General features: G+C 44.1%; 2 protein-coding genes across 5 annotated transcripts in view; both read right to left on the bottom strand.

Moving 5' to 3' along the window:
- Positions 1-501: 501 nt before the first annotated feature.
- Positions 502-8,452, bottom strand: trap1 (TNF receptor-associated protein 1). The gene is made up of 18 exons (XM_027009148.2): positions 8,244-8,452; positions 7,641-7,802; positions 7,354-7,436; positions 6,668-6,808; positions 6,444-6,515; positions 6,184-6,344; positions 5,939-6,048; positions 5,739-5,812; positions 5,029-5,184; positions 4,732-4,852; positions 3,963-4,032; positions 3,442-3,589; positions 2,726-2,911; positions 2,406-2,544; positions 2,193-2,278; positions 1,872-2,017; positions 1,567-1,639; positions 502-1,332 (listed from the first exon to the last, which is right to left on the bottom strand). The coding sequence occupies exons 1-18, from the start codon at positions 8,362-8,364 to the stop codon at positions 1,231-1,233; spliced, it is 2,151 nt and encodes a 716-aa protein (XP_026864949.2). The 5' UTR covers positions 8,365-8,452; the 3' UTR covers positions 502-1,230.
- Positions 8,453-9,917: 1,465 nt separating this feature from the next.
- Positions 9,918-19,961, bottom strand: part of crebbpb (CREB binding protein b) — a 30,206-nt gene continuing 20,162 nt past the window's right edge. For all 4 annotated transcript variants that reach the window (XM_027009086.2, XM_027009088.2, XM_027009087.2 and 1 more), the window contains 14 exons: positions 19,636-19,875; positions 18,201-18,289; positions 17,045-17,125; positions 16,476-16,532; positions 16,280-16,357; positions 16,123-16,190; positions 15,869-16,019; positions 15,133-15,279; positions 14,902-15,015; positions 14,572-14,737; positions 14,229-14,396; positions 13,950-14,111; positions 13,578-13,859; positions 9,918-13,199 (listed from right to left, as the gene is read on the bottom strand). In XM_027009086.2, the coding sequence (XP_026864887.2) occupies positions 10,869-13,199; positions 13,578-13,859; positions 13,950-14,111; positions 14,229-14,396; positions 14,572-14,737; positions 14,902-15,015; positions 15,133-15,279; positions 15,869-16,019; positions 16,123-16,190; positions 16,280-16,357; positions 16,476-16,532; positions 17,045-17,125; positions 18,201-18,289; positions 19,636-19,875 (4,134 nt within the window). In that variant the 3' untranslated portion in view covers positions 9,918-10,868. The remainder of the gene's footprint in view (positions 13,200-13,577; positions 13,860-13,949; positions 14,112-14,228; positions 14,397-14,571; positions 14,738-14,901; positions 15,016-15,132; positions 15,280-15,868; positions 16,020-16,122; positions 16,191-16,279; positions 16,358-16,475; positions 16,533-17,044; positions 17,126-18,200; positions 18,290-19,635; positions 19,876-19,961) is intronic.

The following is a 19,961-nucleotide window of genomic DNA, read 5'->3' as shown; positions in this document are numbered from 1 at the left end:
GCTATTAGCCAACTGTCCAATTACTTAGAATAATATGTAGGCTTACTTATGAAAACTGAACCAGTTTTAATGAACAGGAAAACTTTGTTTATGGATATATACCATAAACAAACATGAGTTCTAATGAAACTGCGTATCAAAAACATTGTGTTCTTAAAAGTATATAACGGTCATCTGAACAACCACTTTATGTCCTCACCGCGTTAAAATCCTTGGTCAGCAAAGTAACAGACTTGAAAACGGGGCTCTGGTTTAAATTGAGTATACACTGACACCTAGTGGACACAATCGCAATGTCCGTAGTTAATTGCCTTCATAATCTTTTTTAAATGCTTGTTTTACTACTTATATCAGAGCAATACATCAACAGTGGAAGCATACAGGATGAAATCCAATAACAATATAAGTAGCTAGTAGATATAATCTCAGATCATCAGGATACACTATCATTAATAAAATACATGACAGTAAAGTAGCTGTAGAAGTACAAGACCAGTCACAATCTTTCCACTGCATTTTTAATACATATGCACTTCAGCTGAAAAGCTGTGGTGTAACTGGTTTTCCAGAATCAAATTCAGCTCACACAAAGTAGAATATGGAACAAATAAAGTCAATAAGATTTCTACAAACCACATAACTTGTGTATGTATTAAAATGAATGAGAAGTTTAAGCTCTTGATGAATGATGGCATTTGACAAACATTTATTGCAGACACCTGTTAATTTGACCTTTACACCTGAATATGAAAGGGGCTGATAACATGTTAAGTGTATATGCTGATCGTAAAAAAAAAAAAAAAGGACAAATCTGTAGAGAAGCCAAGAACATTAAAAAGATTATGATCTCCTTGGAATTGCCTAACGTGTTCAAGAGTGCAAACTGCTGTTCACATGGTGCAGCTCGGATAGAGGGGAACTTCACACATCAACTTTTGAAGTTGCCCTTTCACATTAGACCTGTGCCATCTTCCCTCTGACAAACTTTGGCAATCACAAGAGCAGTGGAAAAACTTGGCAAAGATTAGAAGCCAACTGCACATTTCACCAACAGTGCTATTTAGCAGGGAGGGTTCCTCCCAAATACCTTTGCTAGGGTTTAGGCTCAGCTCCTGCTGATTTGTCAGAGGGTGGGACAAGATGTGATGATGCAGGCCCTACAGAGGGCTTTGAAAAAACAAAAATGTCTTCAGGATATGACTCAACAGAGGCATCTCTATAACCTGCTCCTCAGTGTTTTTCCAGGGCTTTCGTTAGCAGATCATTTAAACGAGAGATCATTGGCCGGGGATCGTCATTCAGGCCAGCTGCGATCATGGCATTGTCATAAATCTAAAAACATGAGAAGGAAATAGTTCATAGATTATACTCATGATCTACTTTGTCTGATGATCTACTCATCAGACAAACGCCCCCAGTGGTACTACATGGAGAAGAGCAATGAATGTTGTTAATGTATTAGAGGACACTGCTCACACCACCCAACATAACACAACACATCTTAGAAGTAGTGTGAGCAGGAATGGTGGTTTTGAAATTTTTTTATAACTATGCCTATATCTGTACCTGCTCAAGAAGCAGCTGTGCCAGGTCAGGATTCGAGTCCTTCAGAGAATGAAGCTTCTTGATGAGGTCATGCCTGCCAGAAAAAAAAACAAAAAACATACAAAATAAACCAGCGCTAAATGTAGTGACACTGGTAGGATAAAGATTAGGATATAATATGTTAACTGACATGACTAGGCAACAAACAACTTTAAAACAGAATTACAAACATCTCCTGTGTAATGACCAGCGGTCAGGCAGTGTTATCTTGGAGTAACTCATCTCCCAACTCCTCTGTCACGCCGTGCCTGTGACGTGCTGCTTACCCAGCGTTTATCTCCAGTGTGGGCTGCAGGATCTGCGCTCGCTCCTCGCTGGTGCGTGCCAACTGCTGCGTGCGGAGGAAGTGGCGTGCCGCCCCCATCTCCAGCACCGTGATCATAGCTGGGTGAGTGGCCAGCCGCGGGGTCACCTGCCAGGACATGGGAAGATACCGTCACCTGCTGTCACCCCACTCATGGTGCATACTCCATCAATTACAAAAAAACCTCAAGAGTTATTAAGAGATTATTAAGATAAGATTCCTTAGTGTTGCATCAGACTTCAAATGTTGATATGACTAAATCTGCATCTACTATTTCCATTACCTTGATATTGGTGACTCTCTGGCCAAGGGAGTTTCTCATCCATACCATTAGATCCTCAGTCTGCTGCTCACTCAGTCTTTCTGATGCTATAAAAGTCAGTAAATTGATACATTAGTTCAAAGAAATTCTGTTCAATCCCCATAAGTACAAGATACATTCTTTTCTCCCTCCAGTCGCATCACAGAGATCACATTATAGAAGATTCTGTCTTACCTGGCCTGCTGTCTTGAAACTTCTCTTCTTTGTAGTGGTCTACAACAATGTCTGTCTCCACGGAGATGAGCTTCTTCTTGTCAAACTCTCGAAGGTGCAGCAGCGTTAGCTCATCAAATTGCTCATAGCAGAAAAGTACCTGCAGAGGGAAAAGATGGCTCAGAATGAAGTCAAAGGCCTACACAGAATTCCCAAACCAGTTAGTCTGGATTCTTTAGGGTAAAGTATAACTCCTTCAGGGAAAAAACATGGACTGGAGCCAGAGTGGATCAGACGGCAGGAACCACTGCATTTCCGGCAGGAGCTCTGTTCTCCCTCACCTCCATATCCTTCTGCTTCATGGCCTCAAAGTATGGGGAGTGTTCAGCCAGATGGCGGTTGGGGGCACACAGGTAGTAGATGTTCCTTGTGCCTGCCTTCATCCGCGTTGCATAGTCCATGAGGCTGGTGTGCTGGCCGGTGGGTAGTGCCGAAGACTCGAAGCGCAGCAGCTTGGCAATGTCCTCCTGATGACCGGCGGACAAAAATAAGCACTACCAGATGGGGAAAGGCTCACGATATAGTGGCTCTGAGGCCTGAGAGGAAGGTGCATGCAAAAGCCTCCCTCTGGTGACATACGGCCTGGATCATTAACCATCAGATTCATCAGGACACAGCAAACATATAACACGTGCATTAAAACAACTTGGGAGAGATGAATGAATATCTGATTGAAGGGGGCTGATGACAAACATTCAGCCATCATTTACACTTACATCTCATTATCTCACATAGCCTAATACATGTTTGTTTATACTCAAAGACAGTTCATGAACACTTAGTAATCAAGAACCATGAGCAATACCTTTCGTTCATTAGAGAGATTGTTCTTAAGAATATTAGAGCAGAGATTCTTAAAACACACAAATGCATCACTCACTCTTACTCGCCCTCCCCAACCATCTTCCCCATAAACCCCATCAATCTACCCTGGCCCCTCTCTCCCCCTTTTCTCTTTCTTTTCCTCTCTCTTGCCGTTCTTCATCCTTCCTCTCACCTTGACGTCCTGCTCAGCTGTTGTGACAATGCCTTCTCTCATGAAAAGGCCGTAGTCGTCGAAAAAGCGAGCATATTTCTCGGGCTCCTTCTTGCTCTGGTCCAGCAAGAAACGAATCACACGCTGCTGGAGCACGTCCTGCAGTTTCCTGGACAACAGGTCCGGGAATGACCCGTTTAGTCTAGTTTTCAATCCCTAAATCTAAGCCCATCTCACTATAATGGAAAACATTCCTCAAATCTGTGCAAATAGGATTCTCTCACACTATTCCTTCTAGCTTTCTTCTTTTTTTAATGGCAAAAACACTTCTTGAACACCAAGTACTGTTATTTTCAGAAATAGATCCCCCCCGCCAATTTTTTTTTTTTTCTGCAAAGATTAAACTAAAGATTAGCTTCCTATGGATGAGACCAAGTGCTTTTGACCTCAGAGTGATCTGGTGGTTTTATCGATTTATTTATTTATTTTAAATAAATCAAAAGCAACCTTTCACATATTATTAACAGAATTACCCATATTACCTGATGAGTGCACTTTCCTGTAACAACTCTCTGCTGAGGTTCAAGGGGATGTCCTCACTGTCCACCACACCTGCAACACACACACACACACGCACGCACACACCCTATATGAAGAAAGTACAACCTGCACATTTTCTCACCAAAGTGTTTTGTGGCAAGTTCCATTCTTACCATCAACCTTTTGAAATGGGAACAGAATAAAGCCATGTTTGGACGGATTTGTTCAACATGGGGAGGTGGGCTAATGTGATTCCCCACCCCCACGTTCTTTAGTGATTTGATTCCCATCCGAATCCAGCATGTCAGTCATTTTATATTAACAGTCGCAATCAGCTCCCATTCAGCTCGGCTTTACTTGCCAGTAAAAATTCAGTTGCCTTTTAACCTACTATAAAATGTTCCATAATTCTTTACATATTGCCCTGTCAGTAAATATTCCAACAGTAAATCATTTTTCTCAAGCATGGAAGCACTAAAGCAAGCATTTACTACTTATGTTTTGGCATTTATTGCTAAGGACCTTCTCAGAGGAGTGACACTTTTAGCTTCAGGTAAATTATACTACATTTATGTAGCCTGCTAATATTAAAACCCAAATTATTGTTATTATAAGCGGTTTTATAGTAGACAGATAATATAAATGAACATTTCAATTCATAATCTAGAAGTCACTCCCATATATGTAATTTATACTGAAATATATACCAAGATTTCTTATCCTATGCAGATCCTATGCAGATCTTGTAGTAAAATTGTCAGACAGACCAACCTCGCAGGAAGCGCAGCCATTTGGGGAGGATATCTGAGGCTTTGGTTTGGATGAGTACTTTCCTGCTGTACAGAGCCACGCTGGAACCCATCTCCCTACTCACGTCAAACATGGATGGCTTCTACACTCAGGCGCGCGCGCACACACACACACACACACACACACACACACACACACACACACACACACACAGATCATGTCAGACAAGCAGGAAGTCACATGTGCGTACGTGTACAGACCCGCAGCTACGTTTGTGTATTTGTAGTGGGGCCTGAGCCCTAGCTCTCGCTCACCCACCGTCTCGGGCACGTAGAAGATGCTGCGGATGTTGAGTGGTGCGTCAGCCCGGTAGTGCAGTGTATAGCGAGGCTTGTCGTACGCCTGGGCCACATAGCGATAAAACTCCTCATGCTGCCACTCACTCACCTCCTTGGGGTCCATCATCCAGAGCGCCTAGAGGGGAAACACGTGAGACTCACAGCATCCAGAGCGCCCAATGGGCAAACACGTGAGATTCAAGTAAACCAGTGCTCTTAGAAGCGAAACATGTGAGATTCAAGTCATCCAGGGCACCTATGGGGAAACACGTGAGACTCACACTTGGCCCTGCTCATTTATCCCCTCATCAGTCAGGCCATTTTAGATGTGTTGCTAGCAAACGACACCCAAATCTGGGATCATCAAATATTATATTCACAAAATATCTTCATAGGGGATACATTCTAAACCTCCAAATATGGAGTTTACAAATGTAAGAGAAAAAGTCATGCTATACTAAAACATTTAGTTAAGCCAAAGCAATTAAAAAAAGGTAATATTGACCTCCCCCAGAGTATGGCAAAGCATGGATGAGCATCAGAGCAAAAATCTGTTTTAAGCTATTTTGTTATTATGCAGTTCAAACTAATTCGAAACAATAAATCTGTAAGCATTAAATCTGATACATGATGAGAGATTATCAATATTATAATTAACTTGACAGCATTTCATGTACAGAGTAAACTTACCTGCAGAGTGTTCAGTCGCCGACCATTCAGGTAGATGGGGAAATTTACAAAGTTGCTATACTTGGTTATAACCTCTAAAGAACATTAAAATACAAGAAAATTAAAATACAACCAACGTTAACTTCCTACAATTCACTTACTAGTGTTTCTTAGTAAAAATGCATGGCATAAATTACCACAAATAATTAAAAACATGCTACCTTTGACACGATCCTCAGAAGAAAACTCCTTGCAATCATCCTTAAGGTGGATCACAATCTTTGTGCCCTGTCTCACCCCACTAGCCTCTGCGATCTCAAACACGCCTGAGCTGCACAAACACAGCAGAACTGAGAGTAAATTCAGAACTGTCTAGAGTCATTATTCCAAATTCAGACCATTATTCCAAATTAATTTTATTCTTCGTCTTTGCTTGCCTACACCACACAAATCGCCTGGGTCTTACCCATCAGATGACCACTTGTATCCAGGGACACCTGACTCTGCGCTCTGTGAATAAACTTCCACTTTGTCTGCCACCATGAAGGCTGAGTAGAAGCCAACACCGAACTGGCCAATGATGGTGCTGCTTGCTTCAGCTTGGTTTTGCAGAGCATCCAGGAAGGCCTAGAGAACAGTAGAAGAACCATGACAGAAGGTCTGATAAGAACATGCAGAATCACAGGTAGTGCACAATGAAGAAGACCATGGAGCAAGATGACAAACCTTAGAACCAGACCGAGCAATGGTACCCAGGTTAGTAACCAGCTCATCTTGATTCATACCAATGCCTGTATCCTAGATGGGATAAGGGACAATTCAGTTCACACTAATATATCAGGCATGTCCACTTTGGACACCCATACATGAAAATTCACAACACTTCACACTACACAATAAGCAGTGTTTGGCATGTAAAACAAAACCTCTTCTCCATAGCTGGAGCATACCTGAATGGTCAGAGTGCCTTTGGCTGCATCTGTCTGCAGGTGGATTTCCATAGGTGCAGTGTCTCCCCCTCCAGTGACTAGCTTATGCCGAAGCTTCTCTAGGGCATCGCTGCTGTTGGAAATAAGCTCCCTAATGAACACCTGGAACCAGGTTAGAAAACATTTCACAGGTTAGAAACATGACAGGCAGCAGCAGAATCTCTAGGCTCAAGTATGAGAAAACTGAGCATGAGATTTAAGACTGATGCATCTTCTCTCTCCTTGATACAGATTGCAGTAAACGTTTTAGAAGTGGCGGATCTTAATGCTACCCTGTAAGATGTGTCGGAGATTTCAGGGTTAAATATGAAGAGCAACACTACCAACTCCATCTTTCCAAGCAGATCTGAAGCAGAACTTTCAAATGATACATAAGGTCACATCTTCAAAAGCTTCTACCAAGCAAGGAGTTTACAAAACCTAACCGAAGATCCTAACTGAGACCTTCTTTCACAGATCACCTGTTATCAAATTATTCTGAAATTATGCATATCTCATGATAATCTGTGTTCAATGCAACTTCCCATAAACACAATTTAATCAGCCATTTTTATAAATATATCTCATAGGTTATTAAAATGTCATACTCTGATATACGTATCCTACAAGCTATTTTTGTTAAATATAAAATAAGTCTTCTGCCTTACCTCTTTCTCTGAGTACAGAGATCTGGCCACAATGTCCAGCAACTTTTTTGTCTCTGCCTGGAACTCATGCTTGGAGAAGGATCCTTACAGTAAAATTGGTACAAGTTAATAAGATCAAGTGGTCGGGAATAGTAAATTTATCTACACTCACAGCACGTACCCACAGAGAGTTCATTTCTGAGAAGCACTCAGCTAGAAAATGAGAGAGGCAACAAATGCAGACGAACAAACAAATCTACATGGCTTCAAAGGGAACAATAACATAAAATAAAAGGGTGCATTGGTACCTTGGACATTCTCAGTTTCACTAATGATATTGTGGAGAGGCTCCTCCTCTGTGGCTTCTGCCTGGGTGCTGTAGACTCGACAGGCCACAATCCCACTAGGATGGCTGGGTATCCACAGTCGAGGACTAGTGCAATACCACTGCTGCCTTGTACTCGTACTGACTATTGCCAGGGAACAAGAGATCAGGATGTTGTGGTGTTGTGTAACACTGCAGGGATCACAGATGTCAGTTAGAGTAGATGAGCCAAGTTCTCATTGAAGTGGTTATAATTTGAGTAGTGTCTAAAGGGCATGTGTTGGCCCTAGATCATAGTTGTAAGTACTATCTGAATCAAATGACGACAGCACTTAATGATAAGAGTCTTTGTGAAACACAATCAATCTTACATTTTAGTATTAAGGTGTAAAAGGGGGCTACTGATCTGATCCCCTACACAACCGAACAAATTATTTATACTAACTATTCATTATTAAAGCCTCTATCATGAAGCCTGATTTAATGTTCTTAAAACTAAGCCCTTCACCTCTGGTTACTCGTCATTGACAGCTCACATTTAGCTAGCGTTAAATAGTTCACGTGTTAGCTACTAACAAACTGTTACCTCCACTAAATGTCGCTGTGACGATCCGGGTTCCTACCCTTTGCCTAAACGAGAAAAGCCTGGAATTAGCCTTCCCAGAAGTTTCAAGTGCAAACTTAAATAATGCTAAACAGCGAGACATTTTCTTTTAACGTTTTGACCTAACTAGCTAGATAGTACTCAAAAACCGGCGTGTCGGGCAAGCGCGCGACAACAGTTCAAGGAAGGACCTTCTCATGGCGCTTATTGATGACGTAAACGCGAGCCACATACGTGCCTACCTACGTTTTTTCTAATAGCTTTAAAAAATATATTTCAGACGTTTGAGGGCAAACGTTTATTTTTTTGTGCCTTACTAAAAACACCAGTACACTAATGGGACAATGGACATTGATAAAAGTGGCACCTGGAATTCCCTTCTATGAGCTATCGTATAATCTACTTTATAGATTATTTCTACGATTGTAGGGTGCAAACGCCTTCACGTTGCACTGCGCCATGAAATTGCAACTTAAATGTAAGGTTTGTTTAAATCCTCGGATTCCAGCGAGAACGCAGGAGACGAAAGAGCGCACCAGAAAGCAGCAGTTCATGACGCCTTAATGGCTTACTTGGCCAGGAGCGTCACGGACAGCGCTGCAAGACTATAGACTGTGCAGTCTACACGTCCTCCATGAACAAGCACACATGTCGGCAAAGTGAGAGATTTGCTCCAGTTGATCACAAACCCATTACGAATTATATGCTGCGCAGGTAGTGTATATCTTGGGCTCTTGGGTTGGCTAAAAACGAAAACAAAACAAAAAAAGCCGCACACACTTAAATGCCCCACTGCGTACAGAAAATAGATGGCAGCAAGAGGGACAGAGCCAAAACACATTATGGAACATCAATTACAGAATTCACCTTCACCTTTCAATGAAAATTGATGCATTTCATTTGCTTGTAGAGAAATCTGACCAGCAAAGAATTTAAATATTATCCCTAGCAGGAAGAACACTGCAATTCAGATCATCATGCTACCCTGAGGGTTCCTGTGACAGGAACTTAATCTGAGTGATCTGGTCCCTTCCTAGGAGTGAGCTGGCTCGGCTCAGCAGCTGTTTTGTCGTGTCCAAGTTTGCCAGCATGGCTGGCAGTAAATTACATTTTAACAGGAATGGCTTTTCAACACAGAGAACATGTACAATATTTCTCTGCAACATGTCCTAAAGTTAATTGATTGGTTGTTGAATTAAATATCTGAATTGGGCAGGTACACTCCCTTGCCAACAATAGGATAGCACAGAAGCAGATGCTGATGTGTAATGTCCTCCGTTATCTGGCAGTCTAGTGGTATAAACACACATCTAGCTTTTTAATAGTAGCTCTTTAAAACTTTAAAACCCCAGGTGAGCACTACACTTATATATTCTATATACGTTACATCTAGTCAACTAGACCTGTCAGAACTATGAAAATAACCCCGCTTTGCTGAAGTGGTCATTTGGTACTCACAAAACCAGAATTATTAGTTATTAGTAATTATTAACATAGTTGCTGACAGTCTTCCCATGCTGAAGAGTTCCTAAAATTCTTCTCATTTTTTCTAACACCAAAAACAGAGGTTATGCCAACCTCAAGAATAAAGGATCTTTAAGCTATTAAAAACTTTGCAACTCATTACTGGAAGACTGATCAAACAGTACAACGCTGTCTGTTGCACACAGTTTATTTAACAATATGGTATAGAAGTACGAAATGAGTTCTTTTAACCAGTCTATACAATGATCTCAATCTTTTTTCCTTATATGTACAGTATCTCATCAACCTGCATGATTCATATTGAAGAATCATCCTTGCTCAATTCAAGTTTCGTGTAGGAAGAAACAAAGAGGAAAAGAAAGACAAAAAAAAGATTGACTGAAGAACTCTTTCTTTACACAAATCAGCAGTCAAACAGATGTCCTGGCCCTCATGAGAAAAGGGATAGGCTTGTCATTGACAGACATCAAAGGAGAAACAAAGCAACATTTTCTACACTTTGAGAGACACCTACAGCATCCAGGCCAATAAATTATGCATCTGGGCACCTTAAAAATAAGAGCAATTACCACATTTCGCTCATTTGTTTTGTAGACGAGCGCCTTTCTGTACAAATGAACACAGGTCTCCTATACAGTCTCCACAGCTTGATGAGAGAATGGTGCGTCTCCCAAAGGCATGTCCTTTTCCAACCTGGTGAATACATATCGGAGAGGAATGAGGGCTTATCACCCGAGCCCCACACTACTTATCTTACAGTCTCTGAACACAAAAAAGCATCTAAAATTTTCAAGCATACAAAATGAAAATCTTCAATAATAAATCATTTTTTGCCTCAAGAAATTTCCATTAAAAAGTCCATACCTGAAAAAAAATACAATAATTAAAAAAATGTAACAAATACCAGGACAGAGCTCTCTAATTCTGGCCTGAAGACAACACAGGAAAAAGAAAAGAAAGAAAAGAAAAAGAAAGTGATTCTGTGATCCACCCAGATACACACATAAGAAGGAAGAAATAGCAGTCCATTGGTTTTTATGTAAACCATTCACATCCTTTCTTTGAAATATCAGTACAAAGAACTGTGAAAACAAACGCCTCTTGACCAAGCATCTCTCACTGCTACAATCCTTCAACAAACTTTTCTAATGTGTCTCCTGTGGTGTCCCCCACCATACTCAAGTCATTGGTGAGCCCTCTGCGATTCGGCGTATTGAGCTGTGGGAGCATAGCGCTCTGCTCTGGCGTGCAAATGTGGGCCTGCTGTTCCATGGCGCCGGGCATGGGTGCGCCCAGCCCGGGGTGGGGCGAGCTGGAGTGCAGGGAGGCATGCTGAGGAGAAGGCTGGGGCTGCATGCGTGGGGATGGGCTGGAATGTGGGGGCTGCTGGGACGGAGGCCGGGGGGATTGCACCGGGGCGGGCGACCTCACCTGGTTCCCCAGCGGGTTGACCATAGACTGGCCAGGCAGGTGTGTGCCCTGCTGCTGTCCGGGGAGCATGTGCGGCTGGGGGCTCATGGAGGTGGCCTGTGGTGGTGGTGAGCCGATCTGCTGCTTTAGCATTTGCTGAGGGATCTGCTGTTGCTGCTGCTGCTGTTGCTGCTGGAGCATGCGTTGCTGGATCATGTTCTGTGTCGTGTCCATGCCCATGGCCGGTTGGCCCATCTGGGCCATGCCTGCCATCTGACCCATAGGCCCACTGGCGCTCTGCATCGCCAGCTGCTGCTGCATGCGGATCTGAGAGTAGCTGGCTGCGCCTTGGGGCTGGGGGAACCGCCCCTGCCCAGGGGGCATAGCTCCCTGTTGCTGTTGTTGCTGCTGCTGCTGCTGCTGCTGCTGCTGCTGCTGCAGACGCAAAAGCTGTCGGCGATAAAGCTGCTGGTTGCCATTGTGCGCGGCATTCATGAGCTGGCCCTGTGGGCCCATGGTGGCCATACCCTGTGCAGGAGCTTGCTGAGGTTGCTGGGGGGGCATAGCGGGCCTCGGGGCAGGGCCCGACTGCATGGCCATGTTCTGCATGGTCGGTTGGCCGGCGAGCATGGCCTGTGGACCGGGTTGGGCCTGGGCCTGCTGGGGCTGGCTGGCCTGGTACTTGGCTGTCCGCTGTTTGATGAAGGCGGCCATGAGGTGCGGGTTGGACTTGAGGATGTTGAGGACCTGCTGCTGTTGCTGCGGCGAGCTGGGTGACTTGAGCGTGCGGAGCAGTTCCTGCAGGGCCCCTGGTGGGATGTTGCTCGCCACGCCTCTTGGGGGCTGCTGCGAGCCCTGAGGAGGCACCTGCTGCTGCGGCATGACGCCCGGCATGGGCCTGGGCGCTTGCTGCTGCATCATGGCCCGCTGCATGAGCTGGGCCTGCTGAGGTGACTGTGTTACCTGAGGCTGCTGAGGGGCCAGAGAGGCCTGTTGGGCGGCCACCTGCTGCGGCGGAGGAGCCTGGGGGTTCTGCATGGGGCCCTGCATGCTGGCACCCCACGGGGGCGACTGCATGCCCTGCATGGGCTGAGGCCCCCGTGGCCCCATCACCGGCATGGGCACCATCATGCGCGGCTGGTTCATGGGCATGCCGTTCATGTTGAGCCGAAAGTCTGGCGGCTGCTGCTGCTGCTGTTGCTGCTGCTGCTGCTGCTGCTGCTGCTGCTTGGCCTTGGCTGCCATCTCTATCTGCCGAGCCACCTTGAGGGCGGCCAGAGAGGCTTGCTGCTGCGGTGGTGGTGGCTGGGCCGGCTGCTGTGTCCCCATGGGCAGGGGCGACTGCTGCTGATGTAGCGGGGAGGACTGCGGGCCCGGCTTGCCTTGCGAGCCCGGGGTGGGTGGCTGGCTGACACGGCCGCTTCCGGCGAAGGCCTGGGGCATGCTGGCCATGTTCTGGGGCTGCGGCTGGATCTGGCTGGGCATCGGCTGTGGGGTCTGCGGCGTGTTGGGCTGCTGCTGCTGGGGTGTTGGAGGCTGGGTGCTGGGCGTATCAGGGGCTCCTGAGTTGGGCGAGGGCTGAGGCATGGCCCGGCCCTGCATCAGTGCCATGCGTCGCCGCATCATCTGCGCCTGCTGCAGCCGCTGTTGCAGTTGCTGCTGGCGGAGCTTGTGCTTGATGTTGAGGCAGAAGGGTACGGGGCACTTGTTCTCGGGGCAGTGCTTGGCATGGTAGCAGCACAGTGCGATGAGCTGCTTGCACACAGGGCAGCCACCATTGGTCTTGCGCTTGCAGCCCTTGGTGTGCTGCACCACCCGCTTCATCTTCTGGCAGGATGGCAGAGAGCAGTTAGCATTGCGGCACTGGCAGGCATGCACCAGTGACTGGATGCAGCGCTGGATGCTCAGGCGCCGGCTCTCCTGCGGGCTCTTGGAGGCCTCACTGCTCTGGCTGTTGTTGTCATCGTCGAGGCCTAGACCCCACTTCACCATTGGATGCTCATGGCCCTTAGAGTTGTAGCAGTTAATGCATAGGTCAAAGTCCTGAAAAAAAAAAAAAAAAATTAAAAGTTGGGAATTTTCATGGTCTTAACATCAGCCACTGAACCTAGGAAATTTTCTAATGAATTCAGTCCTATTTCTATAGTTGTGGTTGTCATGTCTTCAAATATAAAGAGGAGCTGTGTGATTAAATAATATTAAAAAACAATAAATAAATGAATTTAAACAAAAGAAAAACGAAGTACGACTTTCCCTATGAACGTGATGCTGTGCAGCATCTTGAAAGGCCATAAAGAGAACATCCCTCCCTGCCCATCCAACCCCCCTACCCTGCCCTACTGCTGCCTCACACATGGAATTGGGCAGGCAAAGCTGCTGCATCCCAGCCATCGTGAGTTCCCTCAAACAGAGAACACTGACCTCACAGACGGTGCAGTGCCAGCGTGTCTCCACATGGTGCTTGCACTCGTTGCAGGTGTAGACGAAGCGGTCCTGGCCCTGGTTGTGGAGCTCCACCAGCATGCACATGCTGCTCCATTTGCAGCGGCGCAGCGAGCTGAACTCCCAGTGCTTGTCACGTGCCAGCGTCAGGAAGGCGTCACGCCCATCCATCAGGTCGCAGGTCAACAAGGGGTCAGGGTCCATGATGGGTGGTAAGGTGTTGATCACCGGGCCGGCGTGGAGGTGGATCACAAAGAAGACCTGGGGTTGAGAGACAGGGTTGTGAGTATATAAAATACAACAGAAAGGAAGCACAGAAATGGCACGGTAACATACTGTTGCAGGTCTAACCTCCTTGTGTTTCTCCATCGTTGCATACAGCTTCTGTGACAGGTCGTTTGCTACATTCGGCATCCCAGGTTTCTTCTTGTTAGCTCGACTCACACTGCTCTTGTTTTTGTTAGTCTTCTTGTTGTTCTTCTTTTTGGCATTCTTACTGTCAGCTTGGGCCCCCTATAGATGCAGGAATTTTAAGCAGAAAATTAACATTTAAAAAAATAAATAAATTTCTCTCTCTGTAGTTTGGTCAAAGCCCCGCTCTGCTTCCCGTGGCTACGTGTGCATTGGTACCTCCACTGTCTCTGAAGATGCGGTGCTTTCCTCTTTCTTCCGCTCCTCCTCCTCCTGCTCCAGCTCCTTGATGCTCTCCTCCAGCACGTTAGGCCAGAAGTCCCCCTCAAAGTACGGCAGCTCATAAGCGCTCATCAGCCGATCCTCTGTTGCCTGCTTGAAGATGTCCTGTAACAACGGGCACTTCTCAGTGTTTTGAAGTGTCTTCAGATGCCAAAGCACTAAACTGCACAACTGAACTATGAACTGAAGTAGGAAGATAGGAAACAGTCACCAGGACATGCTCTCAAGTCTTTTCTTTGCACTGCTGCATACTGATATTGTGGAAGTTCTGTTGACTCACCTTGTAGTCGTGAATGATTCTTTCTGCAAAGGCTTTGTCCAACATTTTGCGGTACCACTCCTGGAGTCTCTTGGGCTTGGGGATCTTCTGATCAGGAGGGTGACAGTGGAATATGTAATCATCTCCTTCACTTGGGGGGCAGGCCCAGATGTGACCCGTCACATATCTGCATATTGGAAAAATCACCACAGTTAGCTCTGCCGTTCTTGTAATAAATATTAAAAAACATTTCTTTCAATGAGTTGTAATGAGGACACTACTGTTTAGTCAGATGGAGACAACACATCAATATATATTCTGCTTCCAATTTGAAAGGAGTACAAATCTTACCCAAGTTTCTTGACATACTCCAGATACCCGATCAGGATTTCATGGTAGACAGCAGTTCTGAGCATCCTAGGCTTGAAGAAGTGAATACTGTCGAGATATGATATGTATACCCGCCTGGAAAAAAACAGCAAAGCCCAGAGGCAGAAAGATTAGCATTTTATATTTCTTCGTGTACAACAGAAAAAGAAAATGGTTCATTAAGTGGCAGGACTATTATTTGAGTGTGATTACCTGGTGTTGGGGAAGGGGCACTCAGAGCCATACTCTTGGACATGCATGCCAAAGAAACACACATCCACTCCATCTATCTCTTCAAATGCAAAAAGTGCTTTGGTTCGGTATGGAAAACTGTCTGGCATCTCCCTCGAGTCAACAAACCTTCAGAGAAAATATCAAATTACTGCATTTTACTTTAAAAGGGGTTAGAAAAATAAGAGCATCTGTGCCCATTCACTTCCTGGTCACTTGTGTTGCTCAGTTGGTCAGCTGGTATGACTTCTAAAATGGTACCATTTCAAATGGTAAAACAAATTAACTGGTATCTAGCAAAATCTCTGATTAACCCAAAGTGCCTTTTAACACTACTATAGTTAGATGGCATCAATACCATTTTACAGGATTTCAGCAGTCACTGGCTGGTTAACACCAAAGGGGAGTTCACTCATACTGAAATCTGCAAGCTTCAAAAGCCAAGTGGCAATCTCTGCATTGTGTTGTGCTCCAAGACGACTTGGATGTGTGACGCAAATTTGTGATGCACTAAGTGTTTATTAAATTTTGTATTTTACATTTTCCCCCACATATGATTTTTATTTTTTTTTAACATACATTTGTAACAGGTTAGACCCGTTACAAATGAACAAAAGTTAGGAGGATCAATTATGTAGCAATGAATGAAATCTGACAATGAAAGAGGCAAAAGGACATGTCAATATTCATCTTAGTGGGTCAGTTATTTATCAGTTACCTAGATTTCATCCCAGGTTTGACTTCAACCGTCTTGTCAGAGCTGGCCACAACCCGCACAAAGACCTCACCAGCCTCAGGGTGGTTCTGCCTCTTCAAGTATTTATTCACACGGTCCTCTATATACGTGCCAAGCCTTGTAGTCTGTAATCCTAGAAGAGTGAAAGCAAATGCTCAAACACACAGATTAATCAAACTATCCCTATATGCATTTCTGTCTACATAAAATGAGGAAGTAACCTTTAAACCTCGTACTTTTAGCAGAAAACTTGTTCTCCTTTCTTGCTTTCCCCGACTTCTTAAGACAATTGTCACAGACAAACCTGTTAAAGGACCGTTAGAAAAACAAAAGCTGATCAGCACAAACTCTGCATGACAGATCGTTCTGGCAGAGCCAGGCATAGGCACTCACCCTGACGGCCAGATGACATCATAGTGCAGCACACAGATCTGATGCATCTTACGCCCGCAGTCTTTACATTCAACAAACCTGTTTGAAACAAAAACAAGCATTTCAACAAACAGCATAATTCTAAATAAAAGTGTTCTAAAATGCACAGGAGACACCACTACTTAAGAGCTGGTGTTTGTCTGGTAGTTTTACTTACGGCTCCGGGTCCAACATGTCATTTTTCTTTTTCTCAAACTGTTCCTTTGAAATCATACTGTGTAGAGAGAATAATTTGCAATTAATAATCAGTGACCACAAGCTTGCACAATAGGTTGCAACAGGAGATGTCAAGAGTTTAATCAAGTCTTCATGTAAAAGATTCGAGAAGTCAGCATAAATGCTGTTTATTTTATACAGGTTCATATGAGTAAACCATCCACACTTATTAAAGGTCTAAAGTAATTAAAATTCCACTAGCACCAAATGGCTTAATTACATAAATTTCTTTACATCACTGATTAAAAAATAAACCACAATAGTACAGCAAAATCTATGTGTATGTAGATATACAATAAACAGCTGAATGGATGGATGAATTTTCATACTTTCTCCAAAGATTTCGTTCACTGACTTATTCTGAATAAGAGAAGGAATGTGTCATTTTGAATTGACACCCCGCCCATAAAGCCCCCAACCCCACCCCTCCAGGCTCAGCGCTGCTTCTCCTCTAACTCAGAAGCCTTGCTAGCGCACATGCCAGCATGCTCTATAAGGGATCCCACTTACGTCTGTGGCTGTGCAGGGTCATCCCCAAGGGTGACGCTGTCACCCTGGATCTCGTTGAAGCACTTCTCACAAAAGTGATACCTGTTGGCAAGAAGGCCATATTGGGGTGAACTGGACCCAGTACACAACAGCAAAGGCACATGGACAGCAGCACAGCACAAGAGTGCAGACCATGTGGGCCGGTAGTGAGATGAGACAGACCAGACAGGCCAAGGCAAAGCAGGTTAGCATTCACACTAGGATCACAAAGACTTGCTGTTTAATACTAATAGCCACAGATAAGGAATGGTATAAATATTCTGCACATGCACTAAAGAGAAATGAACCTTTCTATTTCAATTGCAATGAACAATACACAAACAATAAATTTTACTAATAAATCATTCAATAAACAAATGGTGAAGACAATTGGTAATAAGAGAATACAGGGGGCATAACGTGTCAAGGACTAACTTCTCTAAAAGCTACACAATCAGACTTTGGATTCTGGATTGCATGAAACACTGAAAGATCTGCTTTTCCACTTGTTCATTTTAATCTAAACCAGTAGTCCAGGTTCTGATCTCATGAAATCTGGAAAAACTGGACCCTAGTGTTACTGAATATAGTTTGAATGATGAAAAAGGGATGCATAAGCATTCACAGATGTTGCTGGACCCTAAAGCGAAATCTGAAATAATGGTTTTGTATTTGCACCAATAACTTAACATCATATTTAAAACTCAAGATTTATTATTATATTCCATAAATCACAAGGTAAATGTGATTTACATTTGTTTACAAGCAGGTTGCATAACATTGCAGATTCATTAAAATTTATTTAATTTGATTTTGTTATTTAAGTCACTTGTTTACTGCTATAAAGACTGAATGAAGCAAGATATTTTGTGGAGTATCCTACTGTATAAGCTATTTTAAGATGAGTACATTTTTGGTGCGATAATTGCATCTTTTGAACAGCAGGGGGAGCAAACGAGAAATGCAGGCAACATTAGGCAATGTGGAATATCTTGAGCTCCATTTTGAACTGAAACTTGAACAATCATAAGCAGAGAACTCCATCCTAGAGAACTCCAGTATGAGATAACACTGTTTTCTTGGCGCACCACTGTCCATCACCCCTCCTTCATTCTTATAAGAGTCAGCATGCAGATACCTGTTCTGGTAGCTGTAATATGTGCCGTCTCTGGAGATGGTGCATAGCTGCTTGCCATAGCAGCACAGAGTCTGAGGTGAGAACTCATACTGTGGAGAGGCAGAGGAACAATGTCAAGCGAACAGTATACAAACTCATCTGGTCTTTAGGTCCTCAGATTGAAGAGGCTTACATTCACATTCAATCAAAATATATACAGCACATTGTAGATTAAATGTACTGAAACAGACAACTTTGGTTGATTGCTATAGACATCAACCAGACACTTGGCTCATTCCCTGGTGACACTAACATTATACCAAATGACATTCACATTACAGTGCTTTGGGCTTCTTAGTTTAGTTGCATGGGTGATCCACAGGAGTCTACCATTGCTAACGTGGCACCATTCATGTCACATAGCAAACCTATGTTTGTACGACCCGCAGGCGAGCCTAGAATGCTGGAATCCCTTTCTCTCACTGCTAACAGTGGACCAAGAGTGAAAGCCGTGGAAAATGTGTGCAGGTGTTTTTACAGACATAGCAACTGCAAACGCTGTGCGAGGTGTGTCATGTGAACTACTGTTCACCTTTAAGATGCACCCAATATCGAATGTATGATCTGAAGGCAAAGACTACTTTAGTTGAAGCGTGTCTTTCATACAATTAATGTCAATTAGGAAAACGCTCCTGGTGCACACAGGACCATGCAGAATCAGGACAGCCTCTTGAGTGTTGGGTGAAAAGATAGATTTGTGTTTTCTGCCAGGAGCTCTAGTCATTTTCTACATCTATGGAGGAGAACATTGTGGCCCTGCATTAATCAACAGTATGGAAGCGCAGGTCACTGCCCATTACAATAGCTTTACTGGGCTACATGTACAGGCAAATGATACTGTTCTTCTGCTTGTAATTATAGCTGGAGAAACCCAAGGAAAATCATTGATTGCTTCTATCACCTCCACGGTTCTGCAGTGACACACAGCCTTGCTGAGACACAGTTTTTGTTGCACTATTTAATGTCCTCTTTTATTTTGCTGTGATGTATGAAGCCTTTCTTGAGACCTAGTTTATTCAGTCCTTTCATCTGATTTTTATTTCACCCATGAGGCAGTGTGTGGATCACTGCCTAATGTGCAATATAGTGAAAAGCAGCACACATCTACATTTTGCAAAATGGTGCTCGATTAGACATTGGTTGGCTGCAAAGTGTTGACTTTTAAGGCATTTGGTTGAATGCAAAAAAGAAAGATGCTTCAAACTTTATCTGGCAGTTCAACTGGTTGACATGCACATCACCATAATGTGCATGTGGTCACATGCACATCACCATAATGTCTACCAGTGGAACTGAAGTCACAGTCCCCTTCTTGCATACAATTTTGACATTTTTTCCAGGATGGGGCTACTATATAACTGGTAAAACTTAGAGCTGTGTGGACTACTGTTCTCACCTTTCTCCCACAGCAATAGCCCAGACCCTGCATGACTGGGTCAATCTCCTGCTCAAACACCTCAGCCAGTTTGGAACAATATTTGTAGACCCTTGAAGTCTTGCGGTTGTAGAGCCAAGCATTGTTGAACATCAGCCAGATGTCGTCTACATACTGCCACGGCTCCTGGTACTGCCCCGTGTCCAGCTTTCGCTTGATGGTTGACAAGTCAATGGGATTCTTTACAATATCAAAGTAGTCCTAACAAATGATACATAACAGAAGAACACAATTAACTACTTCCTTGCATCATCCGGTAACTCTCTAAAATGCAATACTCTGGAAGA

The sequence above is a fragment of the Electrophorus electricus genome, chromosome 1, assembly GCF_013358815.1.
Source record: "Electrophorus electricus isolate fEleEle1 chromosome 1, fEleEle1.pri, whole genome shotgun sequence".
Classification (NCBI taxonomy): Eukaryota; Metazoa; Chordata; class Actinopteri; order Gymnotiformes; family Gymnotidae; genus Electrophorus; species Electrophorus electricus.
Note: the sequence above shows the minus strand (reverse complement) of the source record. Positions and strands in the feature narration are given on the sequence as shown.

What these genes read in the sequence shown, in the direction of transcription:
- trap1 (XM_027009148.2), bottom strand. Translation starts at nt 8,364, where the DNA reads ATGTCTCGCTGTTTAGCATTATTTAAGTTTGCACTTGAAACTTCTGGG. An exon ending in CAGGAAAGTGCACTCATCAG is followed by an intron (nt 3,590 to 3,962) that starts GTAATATGGGTA and finishes CCTGTTGTCCAG; the next exon opens with GAAACTGCAGGACGTGCTCC. An exon ending in AGAGAGTCACCAATATCAAG is followed by an intron (nt 2,018 to 2,192) that starts GTAATGGAAATA and finishes ATGTCCTGGCAG; the next exon opens with GTGACCCCGCGGCTGGCCAC.